General features: G+C 44.1%; 1 protein-coding gene across 1 annotated transcript; it reads right to left on the bottom strand.

Moving 5' to 3' along the window:
* Nucleotides 1-4061: 4061 nt before the first annotated feature.
* On the bottom strand, nt 4062-13904 carry LOC104689265 (serine/threonine-protein kinase PAK 3-like). The gene is made up of 12 exons (XM_019285882.3): nt 13350-13904; nt 12701-12738; nt 12146-12268; nt 11400-11550; nt 11027-11090; nt 10288-10336; nt 9190-9302; nt 8489-8606; nt 7768-7867; nt 7145-7341; nt 5770-5907; nt 4062-4221 (listed from the first exon to the last, which is right to left on the bottom strand). Exons 1-12 carry the CDS (start codon nt 13447-13449, stop codon nt 4081-4083), a joined length of 1332 nt encoding a protein of 443 aa, XP_019141427.3. The 5' UTR covers nt 13450-13904; the 3' UTR covers nt 4062-4080.
* Between the last annotated feature and the right edge of the window lie 410 nt (nt 13905-14314).

Raw genomic sequence — 14314 nt, 5'->3', positions numbered from 1 at the left:
CTTCTGTGGAGCCATTCACAAATGCTAGTATGGTTTCAAAACTAGACACATAGCAAAGGCCCAGATCTCTGTCTATTCTCTTTATTTTTAAACTGAGAAAAGAAGGCACAGGTAATTAATAACAAAACAAAAAACCACACCCCACAAAGTAATAAAAAACCCCAAGCCCCTGACAGTTCCAGTATTTACCTTCCCTTTAGATGACGTTAAAACCTGTGCTTTCCGGATCTAGTAAGAATAGTTCTCTATCCCTTTGCTTTCTTAGGCTGAGTATCAGTGCTTAGGTAGGTGTGTGACCTAAATGACCAGTCATGAAGAAAATTATTCCTTAGAAAGACTTCATACTTGGTCTGTTTGTCTACATTTCTCAGCCATAGAGGCAGCCATAGGATGAAGGCTGGTGAACTGCTTGAGAGTTCTTCATCGCAGTGGCTGCCTTTGTAGCAGGGGCTCTCGTACATTACCGAGCTGAGCCTGCCCTTCTGAGGCCAAAATTAACTGCAGGCGCAAGTGTTGGAAATGTTGTATCTGAGTAGTTGTTATTATTTCACACTTCAAGCTTGCATGGCTGAAAAACCTGGAACCCCAGATCTTCCTTCCTGTGGAAAGACAAACATCAAAAGCGAAGACCAAACCAAAATAAAACATCACAGGGCATTGGTGTGTTGTTCCTCTCCACAGGAGGGCCAAGCACCAAAGTTTCCCCAGCCAGGCTTTGAAAGTTGGCTTGGCTTGTTGACAGCCTTTTGTATCAGCTCTGCCAGCCTGGACCCCACATTTTAACTTTGCACGGAATAGGAATGATTTTCCTGGTTTTCCTGGCAGATTGCTGTAAGCACTCTGAATTCCATTTTTAAACCTTCTTAGGTAAAAAAAGATGCGGTTAGGAGCTTACACTCCGTGGGAGCAACACCCAGGAGGAGGAGTCTGCCAGTCTGGTTTGTGTGTGCATGTGCATGTTGCTCAGTTTGCCATAATTCCTGCTGAATGCCTCTTGTCCTGTTCCCACAGTCTCTCCTGCTCTTACTCACTGACACTTTCTGGAGTTTTGCTGCAGATTCCCAGAGGCTTGCCAGTATGTTGCCAAAAACATCTGGATAAATGAAACTCTCTAACCCTGTTTTCGTAGTATTAGGGAGTAGGCATTAGTTTATTCCAGGCTGAGGTGCTCCACCTAGATGCACACGACTTTCAAAACTTTTCACTTATTTATACATTTTTAGCAAAGAAATTACTGTCCATTGGTTCTAAATGACATAATTTTTTGCATCAGTTATTATTCTATCTTCTATTGGTTATTGATTTCTCACTTCTCATGCTAATTAGTCCACATCTCTTAGCCTTTTTATTATCTTTTTTCCCAGACAGAGAGTCTCCAGTACATGTTGAATCATCTTTGTTAGTGTCTTCTTTATCTTCTGGTTACTTCAACATGTCCTTGGAGGGCTATAAATTCTGGATTCCAGGTGTCCAGCTTTTAACTCCCCAGGGCTTTGTTCATTGTTACTTGGGGCAGGTGACATCTGGAATGTGGCACATGACTATAAATTTATGACAAAAACAGGTAGTAAAGCTCATTAATTTCCCTATTCCATCTCTAAGCCCTGTTAGCCCCAAAATTCTTCTTTAGGTCTTGGCAAAAGACTCTTCCTTGTCCTGCAGGTGATGGCTTCTCACAGAAGTGTTCCTCCCTCTCATTGTGGCAGTCATCCTGGAAGTAAGAAAACAACCCAGGCATTTTAATTCCTTTATTTCTAACTCAATTGGTCAGTTCTACTTTTCTGAATTTCTGTCTAGTTTGGGTGTGACATTTTTTAATTTCATGATTTAATAAAGGCAAAAAGACCAAACATAACCCCCTAAACTCTTACATTTACTAATCAATACCCCTTGTTAATAAACCAAGTAGAAAAGCAATCTCATGAGTTTCTCTATCAAACTTTTTCTTACCCCTAGTAAAACCACAAATTAAGCTTTAATCTTGGGGAGACATCCTTCCTCCTCCCACAGGCGATGCTCCTTCCTCTTGTCATGTCAAACACCCTGGAAGTTAGAGAAAACAAACCTTCATTCTTAATTTCTTTAATTCCATAAATGCTGTTAAACCCAGCAGTGTTATTTTGATCTTTATGCATTGTTGCCCACTGTGGGTATGCCAAAGTTTCCTTCTGAAGATTGAGGTTTTGATAAGATGTTTGAGCTGTGAGGGGTGATCCTCCAACTGCCCTCAGCATCCCTCAGGTGGCTTTGGAAGTTTAAATCTGTTTTAGGTCAAAAGCAGCAAGTTTCTAGCAGAAAGAGGAACAAACATATGTCATATGTCTCAAACATCCTGCAGAGAAATGAGGGGCATTCTTTGACCTATCTCCCTGTTTTCTTTCCTCGGTGGATGGCAGCTCCTCTTTTGGCTGCCAACAACCTGGAAATCAAAGAGTCTTTATTAATTTTCCCTTCTTTTCAGAAAGGAGAAGAACTAAAGGAAAACAACAAGGTTGAAATCTCTCAACAGCCCAGGCAATTACCCCATCAAGCACAAACATGAATCAGCCCATGCCAACTTTCCAAACACTGAACAGTTGAGAAAGAATTTGGATTTGGCCAAAAGGATGGGCTGTGGACACAGAGCTTGGAAGAAAAACCCTCTAATTTATACTGCACTAAGTGGTCAGATAAATAGATAAGTGTATAGATAATATAGTGTATAACTACTCACCTCCTCCCACAGCTCTGGCAGCAAGCAGAGGAGTCCCTGGGCTCACCTCCCACAGCTGTGCTCACTGCTGCCATCTCAGACTGACCTGAGAGCGGGGCACAGCCTGCAGCTGACACCCGGGTGGCAGCAGGATCCCACTGGAGCTCTCTCTGGACAGCTGCATCAGTCGTGGTGGGCGCAGAGCTTAGAGAGGCCATGGCTTTCTCCCCATCGGGTACTACTGCTCCGTGGACAAGCTGGCAGAGCTTCAGTGCCCTTCCTGCATGCTCTTCTGCATGATCTGATGTGCCACAGCCTGTTTTCCTTCCCTGGATGCTGGCGGTCCCCAGGAGCTTCTTATGGGGCCGGGGAGATGGACACTCGGCCACCATTGCTCCTGAAACATCCAGGTTCCATCAGCCACTGTTGTGCCAGCTGCACACTCCTGCCAGCTCTCTCAGCTTCCCTTGGGGATCCCCTGTTCAGGAAACCAGAGCTGCTCATCTCAGCAGCCATCTGAAAAACCAGGCCTGTTGTGCTTTCCAGGAAATCAGGGATGGTTAATTAATATTTAGCTGCCAGACTCCCAGGAGAGCAGCCTCCTCAGCAGTGACATCAGCACTCCGCTCTCTTCAGCACTTCTTTACGCCTGCACAGATTCAAGGTGGCCAATCCCACCAGGCTGCGCAGTTCGTGACATGGCCACCATTCCCCTCAGGAGCACCCCACTGCCAGTTTGGCTCTGATATGGCATGAATAGTCTGGTCCCAGGAAGAGGCAAGCATCCAGGGCTGGTCTGCTGCTGCTTGCTGCTACAAGCTCCTTCTTCCAGGCTGCGAATGCTGAGGCTGCTCTGTGCTCTGCCAGGGCTCTGCTGGGGCTCCGCACCAGCTGTGGCTGGGCCTGCTCTCACCTCATGTTTCCATTGACAGCTTTGTGTCAGATGGGCCCTTTCAGAGTGCACTGACTGATCTTGTTGCTTTTTCATTTGAGTAAGATTCTCATCCAGGCAAAGAGATCAGTTGTACAAATCCAGTGGTTGAGAGCTGAAACCCTCCAGAGCTACAGCTGAAAGCCCATATCTCCACATGATATTTTGTGTGCCCCACTCTTCATGTGTGTCTGGTTAGAAATGCAAACGTGCTTTCTTCCCCATCTAGGAGTACCATGACTGGGCAAAAACCATCCAGTGGGCTATGTTCCATAGGCAGTGTTGTCTGGAGTTTAGGAATGAAAGAGACCCTTCTCCAATCCCAAACCATACAACCCCCCCCCCCATAAATAGGACTTTCCATCTTTAAGAAATGAGTGACAATTAAAAGTGAATGTATGTCTTAATCACAGCATGAGAAGGAAGGGTATCTTCCAATTGATGTTTTGAACAGTTTTTATTCTGAGTGCCACCCATTGCTGGCACTGGATAAAGAAATTCCATCGCTGTCATGTCTCCTGTCCTCCCTCAACTGTCTGGCTGCAATGATCAGAGGGGTGAGGCTGGAGAGAGGCTTGGCTGAGAGTAAAAATGGATGCTGCCCAAAGGAAAAGAAAACAAATGAACCATGACTTTCCAAACTAATTTCCTCACAGGCTCCAGCACTATTCCTTGAGATACTAGAAAGACGTAGAAATAGGTCTGAGGAAACTATCTGCACCTCCATCTTCATGTCCAGTACATTCCTATCCCATGTCCAGTACCTGGAATACTTGGCCCATAATTCTATTAATCAATTTATCAAGGTGTCTCCAGCTTGATGCAATATTTGCCCTGCCAAGACTCTGGGAATGCTGCTTGAAGTCCAGGAATTTTCCTCTTTCAAGAAACACAAAATACTGACTTAGGGGTCCTCTTTCTTGTAGACATGGGTTATTTTAGTTGTCAAAAAAGATAAGGAGCATAAGCTGTTCTTCAAGAAACTCAAAGACAGCTAAGAAATGTTTATCCCAGTAGGATCTGGGCCCATGTGTTGATCTGAAGACCACTGAGGTTTTCAGCACCAAGACAAGAGCAGGGAAACAAGTAGTGGAGCACTGATGGACTCAGCTCTGGCTTGCAGGGAGAACAGTGTCTACCTTTGCATCCCCTGCACCTCCTGTGTATGCTGGCGCCTTCACAGCAGGGACAGCCAAGTGGCATATTCTGCAGCTCCCAATCTGCCACAAAACCTGGCAGCAACCCTGTAGCAGTTCTCATCTGCTCAACTGTGCCAGGCAGCAAAAAGGGCTGTGACAAGTCCCACTCAGCTGTCCCTGTTTTGGTGGCAGAAACCTCTAAAAGTGTGGCTTGGTGTCAGAAACCTCTGGGAGTAAGGTAGGAGGGACAAGCTAAGGCCCTTCTGCTCACAGGGAGCCGCCCAACAACTCCCTCCTTCCCACAGCCAGATCTTGGATCACTTGGCTGGGATGGTTTCATTGGGTTCCTTCACCACCAGCACCATTTCAGGCCTCCACACCTGGGATTATCCTACTGCAGTTCTTTTGCCACCAGGGAAAACTGAACATGCTACCAAAATACAAAACAGGGCCACAGAAATGATCAGAGGACAGAACACTTCTCCTATGAGGAAAGGCTGCAAGACTTGGGATTGGTCAGCCTGGAGAAGGCCCCAGGGAGACCTTACTGAGGTCTTTCAATGCTCCAAGGGGGTTCTAAGAAAGATGGAGATGCGTTTTTTAATAGGGTCTGTTAAAAAAAGGAAATGCTTTCAAATCAAAAGAGGGTCCATTCAGATTAAGTCTAAAGAAGAAACAGTTTATGAAGAGAGTGGAGAAACACTGCAGCAGGTTATCCAGAGAGGTCCTAGGTGCCCCATCTCTGGAAACATTCAAGGTCAGGTCACACTCGGAGCAACCTGATCTGCTTCCAGATGTCCCTGCTCATAATGGGGAAGTTGGACTATGTGACCTTTAAAAGTCTCTTCCAACCCAAACTTTTCTATGATTCTACTCAGTTTTCACTTGAAAAGCATCCAGACTGGACATTAATGTGAGGGGAAGGTCCTCTGATGCCTTTGAGTTTAGCTGACAAGAAAACCAATCCATTGGACAGCTGTTTCACTTGCAGCTGCTTCACATTGTACCTGCAGAAGTTGCTCAGCAGACCATCGAGTATCCTCATCGGTCTGCAAGCAGCAGTTCAGAAAGTCCTGGAACACAACAGACAGTTGCTCAGCATTCTCCAGCTTCGGTATCCCTCTGTTAGCTATGAGATCCAGGGCCTAGAGGAAAAGGAAGCACGAGACTCCACCTGTTTCTTTCATAACTGTTCACATAGACCATATTTTTTAAGCTCCAGCCTTCAGTGGCACTTTCTTCCCTGGCAGAGGGTTAGAGATGATTTTTCTGCACCAGCAAAAAGACCCCACAAAATAGCAGCCACAGCTATTCTGACATGCAAATGATCTTGCCTTGACAGCTAATTTCATGGGCTGACCAAGTTAGTAGGAACTACATGAGCCAAAAGCACGTTTTACTACTCTGAGGATTGACTTTACAGGCTTTGCAGGCTCTTTTAAAGAGTGAATTTGCTCTAACTGCATTATTTCCAAGCATTGTTACATACAATTCATCTCTGCAGTGCTCACTGGTCTCTAAAGTACAGCTTCCATTAAAAAAAAAGGTTGTCAAATTTTTTGCTCTCTTCCTGATAAAAATGGTAACCAGGATGTCAAAAAGGAAATGCATCCACTTATACCTTGCTTAAAGGAACAGAAACACATGGAAGGAACCCAATCAGACACATTTAGTTACGTGCACAAATATTTTATGATGAAAATGTCTACTCAGGCAGACAGGAGCCACTTGCAACTCTGTCTTTCATCAGACTCCAAATTCCCAATCAGCTTCACTTCCATGGTCAAAGAAAAACTTTTAATCATCTAATCAGAAAAAGGAATAATTTCATCTCTATGGTAACTCTCTGCTAATTTTGATACCCAAATAAATGCATTAATGAAGCTAATCACTGTGCTAAAACATACTTTTAGAAAAGGATTTGGTAATGAATAATTAAGGCTTTCCTAGAACCAGAGGCACTTCCTGAAAGGCTCAGGTAAGTAGTTGGCACTGGTGCAAGACTGAAAAGGCTTCTGCACCTGCATGCGTGGTTGAAATGCTTTTCTTTCAAATTCCCCAGCTGGAGAAACTTGCCACTGAAAATTTCTTGTCCTTCTGAGACACAGCTCAAAGAGTTCAAAAAGGGCATGAGAAATTTGAAGCATCGCTGAAGGCCAAAATGGGCCATTTTTTAACTGGAACATGCCACTCCTCTTCTGAGGTTCTCCAATTGATGTAGCCAAAGCTACACCAGATGCTGATGTGTTCCAAGGACAGCTTTTGGTAGATGGGCCTTGGTTGAACTAGTCCAAGCTGAGGTGAATGGGATTTTGTCTCATAGGAGACAAAACATGAGACAGATTAGAGAGACAGTGGCATCTGCTAGTATTTGCACCTCACCTTGAGAGGAATTTCCTTAGAGTAAGGAGGTTCTCCTTGCAGCATTTCTATCGCCACAATGCCAAGGGACCAAATATCAACTTTGGTCCCATATGCATCCTTATTCACATATTCTGGTGCCATCCAGTGAGCCGTCCCAACTATCGAACTCCGCCGGCTCTGCTCAGAAGTCGTCTGAGCACAAAGGCCAAAATCAGCTGAGGAGGAAACCCAGTGTTGTTAAAGCCAGCTTGAATTAAGAAACTAAACCAAAGCATTTCCCACTCTGAGAATGTGGTGTTGAATCTAGCTGGACAAGCAGCTGTGCTCTGTTTCCTCAGGGTGGTAACTGAGGAAATATAGAATTGGTCACTTATAGAAACCTCCACATTTCACTCAGTGGCTTTTATTCACTTGAAGCTTTAGATCTCACTTCCTCCCCTCTGGAAGGGTCACACAAAACCAAAGCCACTCTTGACACCTTGTTTCTCTCAAGACCTCTCTGCACATTGCAGTTGTACTCTTAGCTTGCAGCAGTGGTCCGTGCACTTCCACAGGCACTGCTCTTGGGGAGCTGGTGGTCAGTCTTAAGCAGCTCCACACCCCACATCCCAGGAATGCTGTGCCTGACCAAGAATACCTACCTAGTTTGACAGATCCATCCATTCCAAGAAGAATGTTTTCACTTTTTATATCTCTATGGATCACAAAGTTGGAATGAAGGGAATTTAGTGCTTGCAGGCACTGATAGATAAAAAACAAACAGGAAGGTAAAAATTAATGACCCAATTTCATCACCCAAGAAATGAAATGGCTCAAAAGGACTTCTGCTCTAGCTGAAAGGTGAGTAGTGGCAGAACATCGTGTTGTAAAGACATATTTTTGACAACACCACGCACATGTGCTGCTTCATCAGTAGCAGAGCAGTATCTTTTTAGGTGAAGGCACACTACCTCTTGAAAGAGAAATGGCAATTGTTGTTACATCCTGTCCCCTGCAAACACACAGAATGACTGCTGCTGCAGGGCATGGGCTCTCTCCATCCAGGTGACAAACAATTGTTTGCTGTTAGTTTAAAAGTCTGCTACCAGCATGTTTGCTTTTCAGGCAAGGAGTGCCATACAGGCAGGCTCCAGGCAAATGCTCAAAGAGGAGAAGCTGAGAAAAGTAAATAAAATTTTAAAAAAAAAGAGACTACCACAACAGTTGTACTGGTAGGTCCTCCACCTAAGATATTCCTGCTTCTCCATATCATCAAAGCAACACAGAAACAAAGCTCTGAACATGAAATCGCTCCTATTCTTACCACCTATCTAGAAGTACCAGCCTGCCCAAACAATCAGAAGAACCAGTGGCATCCCTTACCTCTCGGCAGATGGCTGCCATCTCTCCTTCAGCCATATGGACTTCTTTAATGACACTGCTTAGAGGTCCTCCATCCATGTATTCCATAATTATCCAGAGTTTATCCCCAACAAGGTAGCTGAAAGAAGGAAACCGTGTCATGGAGATGAATGTGTATAGCTAAATTACCTTAGGAAAAACACTACAGTTTATTCCTCTTTCCAGGGCACTTGTAAATGAACAGAGAATAACAGGAAGAGGCATTCTTTCTAGGTGAAACAGTACTTGGAATCTGTGCAGTGAAAATGAGAAAGGCCCATCCATGAAAACTGAGATGTCTTAGAGCAAGAAAGTGAAAAATGCAGGGAAATAATTTCTATGATGAGTTATCAGCACTTATCATAAAACACAGAAAATAGGTTCAACTTAAGAAAAGAAAAACCTGAACCAAGCTGAACCAACAAAACCACATGGAGGTAATGAACTTAGAGGCTGTTGTTTTAGTCAGATAGGGCTGACCCAGGTGTTTCAAAACAGTCTTCCAACAATGCATGCCAGAAAAGGTTAATGTAAACAAAATGCACTCTCCTCCCATATTTTGTATACAAATAGATAAATAAAAGAAAAAGCTCAGCTCTCCAGCAGTGACCAAAGGGGTTTTATTAACCTTTGTCTTGCAGTACATGAACGAATATTCATGTGACAATACCAGAACTACTTACCTGTCTAAATAGTTAACAATATTGGGGTGCTTATTGTTCCTTACAACTAGAAGTTCATTGACAATTAGTTCCTTTTGGGGCTGTTTTCTGAGACTGACTTGCTTTATGGCCACCTAAAATGACATTGAAAACCATTAACCTGAGAAGCCTGTTGCACGAGGTCAGAATGAACATGGAGTGAGCGTTTCTGGAATGAGATCAGAATGAACATGGAGTGAGTGTTTCTGGAGTAATGGAGCCCAGCTATGCCAAACTACCTTGTGATTACCCATCAGAGCTTAGCCACTGACGTTATGACAGTCCATGTCTCTGCTAGCTCAGGTGCTAGTTAGGACACATGGCCATAGACATTTTGCCTTGTCAGCTTGGTAAAAATGATCTCTTAAGCTATCAACCCCAAAGCTCTAACAACACTCTCTGCACCTAAATTCTTTGGTGGCCTTAGTTTATCACCACTATTACCATTCACACATGGTTGGCAAGCACAAAGCAGTTTTGTTCCTGTGAAAATATCACAAAATATCTGGGAATCCTTTAGGAATTCTATGGCGTTTGATAATTCTTTCAAATGCAACTGTTGCTCTTGAAGGCATAACAAAGCAAACACAGACAGACATCACGGGTAAAATGCCATCCTAAAAGGATCATTAAAGTTATCCCCCAAAAACACAATCCTACCACTTCCTAGCTTGTTGAATTTTGATTTTGCAACTCTAAAGAACATTCTTGAACAGTTTAAATTTGCAGTTCTTTCCTGGGTTTAAAAATAAACAATCCACTCCATGGCATTTTATGGATATGCCCTGGGTCCCTTGTAGACCTCTAAGCACAGTTACAAAGCGTAGCACTGCATCGGGATAAGAAGCTACCAGGAAGAATCAGATGTATTCACTGTCAGCCAGAAATGAGCTTTCAGAAACCTTAAGATGTAGCCCCAAAGAGCTGTCCCAAATGGATTGGGCAGGCTGATGCTAGTCTGCGCTTTGGAGGAACAGCCTTTACAGGAAAGATCTCCTGGAGACCCAACGCTCCAGCCACAGCTCACATCAGAGGGGAAACTACTCAAGAGCTGCAAAATCTGGGATTATTGACACTTACCTCTCCTCCTGTGGCAGTATCAGTTGCTGTATAGACCGTTCCGAAACCTCTGGAAATAAACCAGCAGCAAAGAAAGGAAAAGCCATTTAGTTCCTTCCTACAGGTGAAAGCCTGCCCAGACAGGTCTCTGCTGCCTGGAGTGTTTATGAAACACCTGGCATCACCTACTCTTCAGCCAAGAGCACAGCAGCCCACCAGCCCTCTGCCATGGAGGGTGTCCAAAAGAAAACTTCGGTGCAACATGAAGGGCTGGTACAAATCTCAGATATACACACTGGATTTACTTTAGTTCAAAACCCAAGCGGGGGCAGGGGTGGGGCATGGAACATGTCTGCAAAAACTGGAAAGTAACATTTTTCACTCTTTTTCCATGTTGCCTTGCTGAGCCCTCAGAACTCTTATTGCTCTGTTCTCAGATCTCTTATTTGAACCTACCTAGGGCCCCATTACTTTGAGAAAAAATTATTTCTCCTAAGAAAATAGGTAAAGAGGTGCCAGGCACTGGAGGGACAGGAGATCCTCCAGGTCCTGCTCCTTGCTGAAGGCAAGACACTGACTGTATGAAGTTCTTTGATGATACCTTCTGATCACAGTTATAAATACCAATCAGTACTGAGAGACAGAAGGATCTATACCCAGTGTCTGAACATGTTTGGAGCTTGCCTGACTTCACACTTGATCTTACACCAGCAAAATACCTAGCCTGTGGTTCTGGAGAAGGAGCTGTGGTCGGACTTACCCTTTGGCAATCTTTTCCAATCCAATGTATTTTGTGACGGGGTCTCCCACAGTCACAATGCTCCCTGAAAAGAACAAAATGAAAGATCACTTCAAAATGGAGATAACACCATCCAGCAGATCAGAAATGCAGCCCCACTTTTTGGGGCTGTGAGCTGAAGTCACTTTGGTAACAACGCAGCTCCGTAGCACAGATGGCCTGCACAATGACTGGTTTTCTACAGTCCTCTGAAGTGTTACCTTGACAGGAAACCAGGAAAAGGGAGAAACATTCAGAGGAGACAGATAGAGGGAAAGAACAGATACCAAGGCAAGTGTTCATTGTCTATGAATATTAACACTGCTCTATCAGACAAAAACTGCAGAAGACCTACTCAGTTTCTCTAGACTCTCCTCCTCTATCCTCCTTTGCTCCTGGTAGGTACTGCTAGACAAACTGCTGGTGCTGGAGTTCTCAGGTGTGGGAATGTCTCTCACAGAAGACACCGGTGAGGTGTCAGCTACTATTCCAGAGGATGTGTAGATCTGTGATAAGAAATCAGTTTGTGTCAGAAACATGGCTAGCAGAGATATTTCTCATCAGTATTTCAAGCTTTAGGAAGTGGCCATTAGGAACCATGTTCCAGCCGTACAGAGGCCAGCCTTCTCTTGACATATGGCAGGGCTATGCCGGATTCTTCTCACCAAGCTTTGGTCATGTAAAAATTATGGGCATAGTCTAAGCTGTTCATTTATCTACCTCCACAGGACAGTTTCCATAGGTATCCTGCAAGGCTGGGAACTGCACCTTTGGATGATTGGCTGGGCTGATGACAGGCAGCCCGCACTGATACAAAGTAGCTCGCTCTTACACAGGTAGCATTTAAAGACACAACACTACCTCTTATCCAATGCTAAGATAAAGTCATGGCCCTTGTCAGAAGGACAGGAAAATTATGACTAAATTTGAAAATTAAGAGCTGATTTTCCAGGTGACAGTGGCTGGCGGTAGGGGAAGCACTTTGTCTCGGTAAGACACTAGCCTTCCAAATTTTCAGCCATGAATGACCAGTGCTGCCTGATCAGAAACAGGAAGCTCTGAATTACATCAAAGACAATGCTGACAAAAGCTGGCCCTTACTGATTCTGGAAGTTCAGGTTCTGGTCCAAAAACAGGTGGAGCTTGGTTGTCTTCCTCCTCCTCCTCCTCATGTTCTTTAGAAAAAGAGGGAGCCCAAGCAGCTCCTGATTCTGGTGTTGTTCTCTGTGGACAGAGAGAAGTGTGAGTGACAGGGAGTTACAAATGGTTTACAATCTTATTTATATGCGTCAATCTCTCTAGCTGTACTAAGGAGAAATCATAAACTTGGATAGAAATGAGATTCTAAGTTGCTAAAACTAAATTAGAATGGGCTAATTAGACAGCACTGCATATTGTTGTGAATTGTATATTCCGCCATGGCTAAAAACAAACAGCAAGCAACCTTCTGTCTGCAAAACCAGACTTTCATCTGCTTAAAAGCTCTTCAAGAGAAAATTACAAAACAGCCAGGGACCCCTTTTTTGCTGATGCAAAGACACTGACATGGACTTTCTTTCAGGCTACAAGGCTGGCACCTATTGCAGCAGGCAAAGTTCATGGCTTGCTCCAAAATCCTGAAATGCTTGGAACGTCAGAGGTTACTTTGTGACTCACCGAAGCATGGGCTTTTCTGTATCCATGTGTGACTTCACCTGTAATGGGCAGGGAAAAATAAAACAGATATTGTCAGAAAACTCCCTGTTGTGTGGAACCCCACAGAATGAGCCAACCCAAATAAAGAGCATATTTCTTCCAGTATTGTCGCTATCCCTCCAGTAGCGACAATTCTTTTACATAGCAAGCAAGAAAACAGCACAGTATATTAGGCTATTCTTTTTCTACAGTCATTGTAAAGTCAGACCATCAAATCTTTTAATCACAGAATTTAGAAAATAAGTTGCTTTCCCTCAGTTCTGGAGATAACTGCAGGGTCTTTAGACAGACTTCTCAGAAGTTCTGCCAATCGGCATTTGGAACTCATCTTTGTTGAGCCATCAAACTGAGGAAATTACAGACCCTACTGCCACAGGCCAACTCATGCAGGAAAAGAACCCCTGCAGGTTCAATTGCAAAAGCTGCTCACGCCCCATGGAGAGCTACAGACATCCCCTTTTTGGCTGGAGATGTTGACATGAGCTTTACCAAAGTCCTGGTATCTCAACAGCATTTTGTTTCAAAATCAGCTCAGTTACTAAGGGATAGCATAAAAACTCATTGATACAAAAGCCAAATTGGATGCACCTAGAAAAAACCCTCTGCTTACTGGCTAGGTGAGTCACCAACCAGACTTTGTCTGGGCAAGTATAGAAAGAATAGGCCAATGGAAAAAAATGGCGAACTGCAGCAGAGATTTGCTTGAACATTTTAGCCTCACTGTGCAGCAGTTTTGCAGACTGTGCACTGAAAAAGCAAAAAATGGCACCCCCAGTGCAAAGGGGCAGCCTGTCAGCTGAGAACCCTTGGATCAGGGGTACCCCTTTTCCATCAAGAATGTCAGAGAGGTGCTCTGGACAGTCAGGGTTTCCATGCAACCACGTTCTGTTGACAGCAGCATGGCCTGGCAACTTCCTGCTGACATCACAGTAGCAGCCATTCCATGCTTGCAAATCTATGCATGGCAACAGAATCTTTTAGAAAGCTAATGAAAAAAATGTCCTCACAGTCCATAACCTATTTCTGAAAGGATCCAAAAGTACAACACACCAAACGAGTATGCCCTGTACGCCAATCTGAACACTGAGAAGAAAAAGGACGTGAAGAAACAAAAGTAAACATTTGGTCACTAATGCTTCCAACTAAGAACGCGAATGTTTCTCCCATCTCTGCTAGTTCTAAAAACAAGCAACAAAGGAAAGTCACCTTTTCAGTGACATTTAGGGGACAAAAGGAGAAACGGAATTAATTTCAGGAGTATTCCACAAGGTGGAATGGTTTCAGGTTACTTCTTGCCCACTTCAATGTTGAACTTTGCTCTGGGTACAGAGCCCGACCTCCTTTTTTTGCAGCAAGATGTACCTCCTGAAAAAAACCCCCCACGTTTCTGATTGCTAGCTGGTTCTTTGGAACCTTAACATTTGAGAACATCCACGATAGCTGGATTCTGCTCCAGTTTTGTTCTGTTGGAGCTCTGTAGCAGCCTGGCCCACTGCCCCTGGAATGCCCTGTAGATGTCAAGCCCAAAGAAAGTGGGTTTAGGATAGTCAAAATCTGCAGCCTCACAGATCTTTA

This window comes from Corvus cornix, chromosome 2 (assembly GCF_000738735.6).
Source record: "Corvus cornix cornix isolate S_Up_H32 chromosome 2, ASM73873v5, whole genome shotgun sequence".
Lineage (NCBI taxonomy): Eukaryota > Metazoa > Chordata > Aves > Passeriformes > Corvidae > Corvus > Corvus cornix.
The sequence above is the reverse complement of the archived record's forward strand: the minus strand, read 5'-3'. Positions and strand labels throughout refer to the sequence as shown.

Coding starts and splice junctions, on each gene's coding strand:
- LOC104689265 (XM_019285882.3), bottom strand. CDS start 13,449: ATGTTCAAGCAAATCTCTGCTGCAGTTCGCCATTTTTTTCCATTGGCC. Junction 10,337..11,026: donor TTGGAAAAGATTGCCAAAGG/GTAAGTCCGACC, acceptor GTTTATTTCCAG/AGGTTTCGGAACGGTCTATA. Junction 4,222..5,769: donor CTGCTGAGCAACTTCTGCAG/GTACAATGTGAA, acceptor TCCTTTGGGCAG/CATCCATTTTTACTCTCAGC.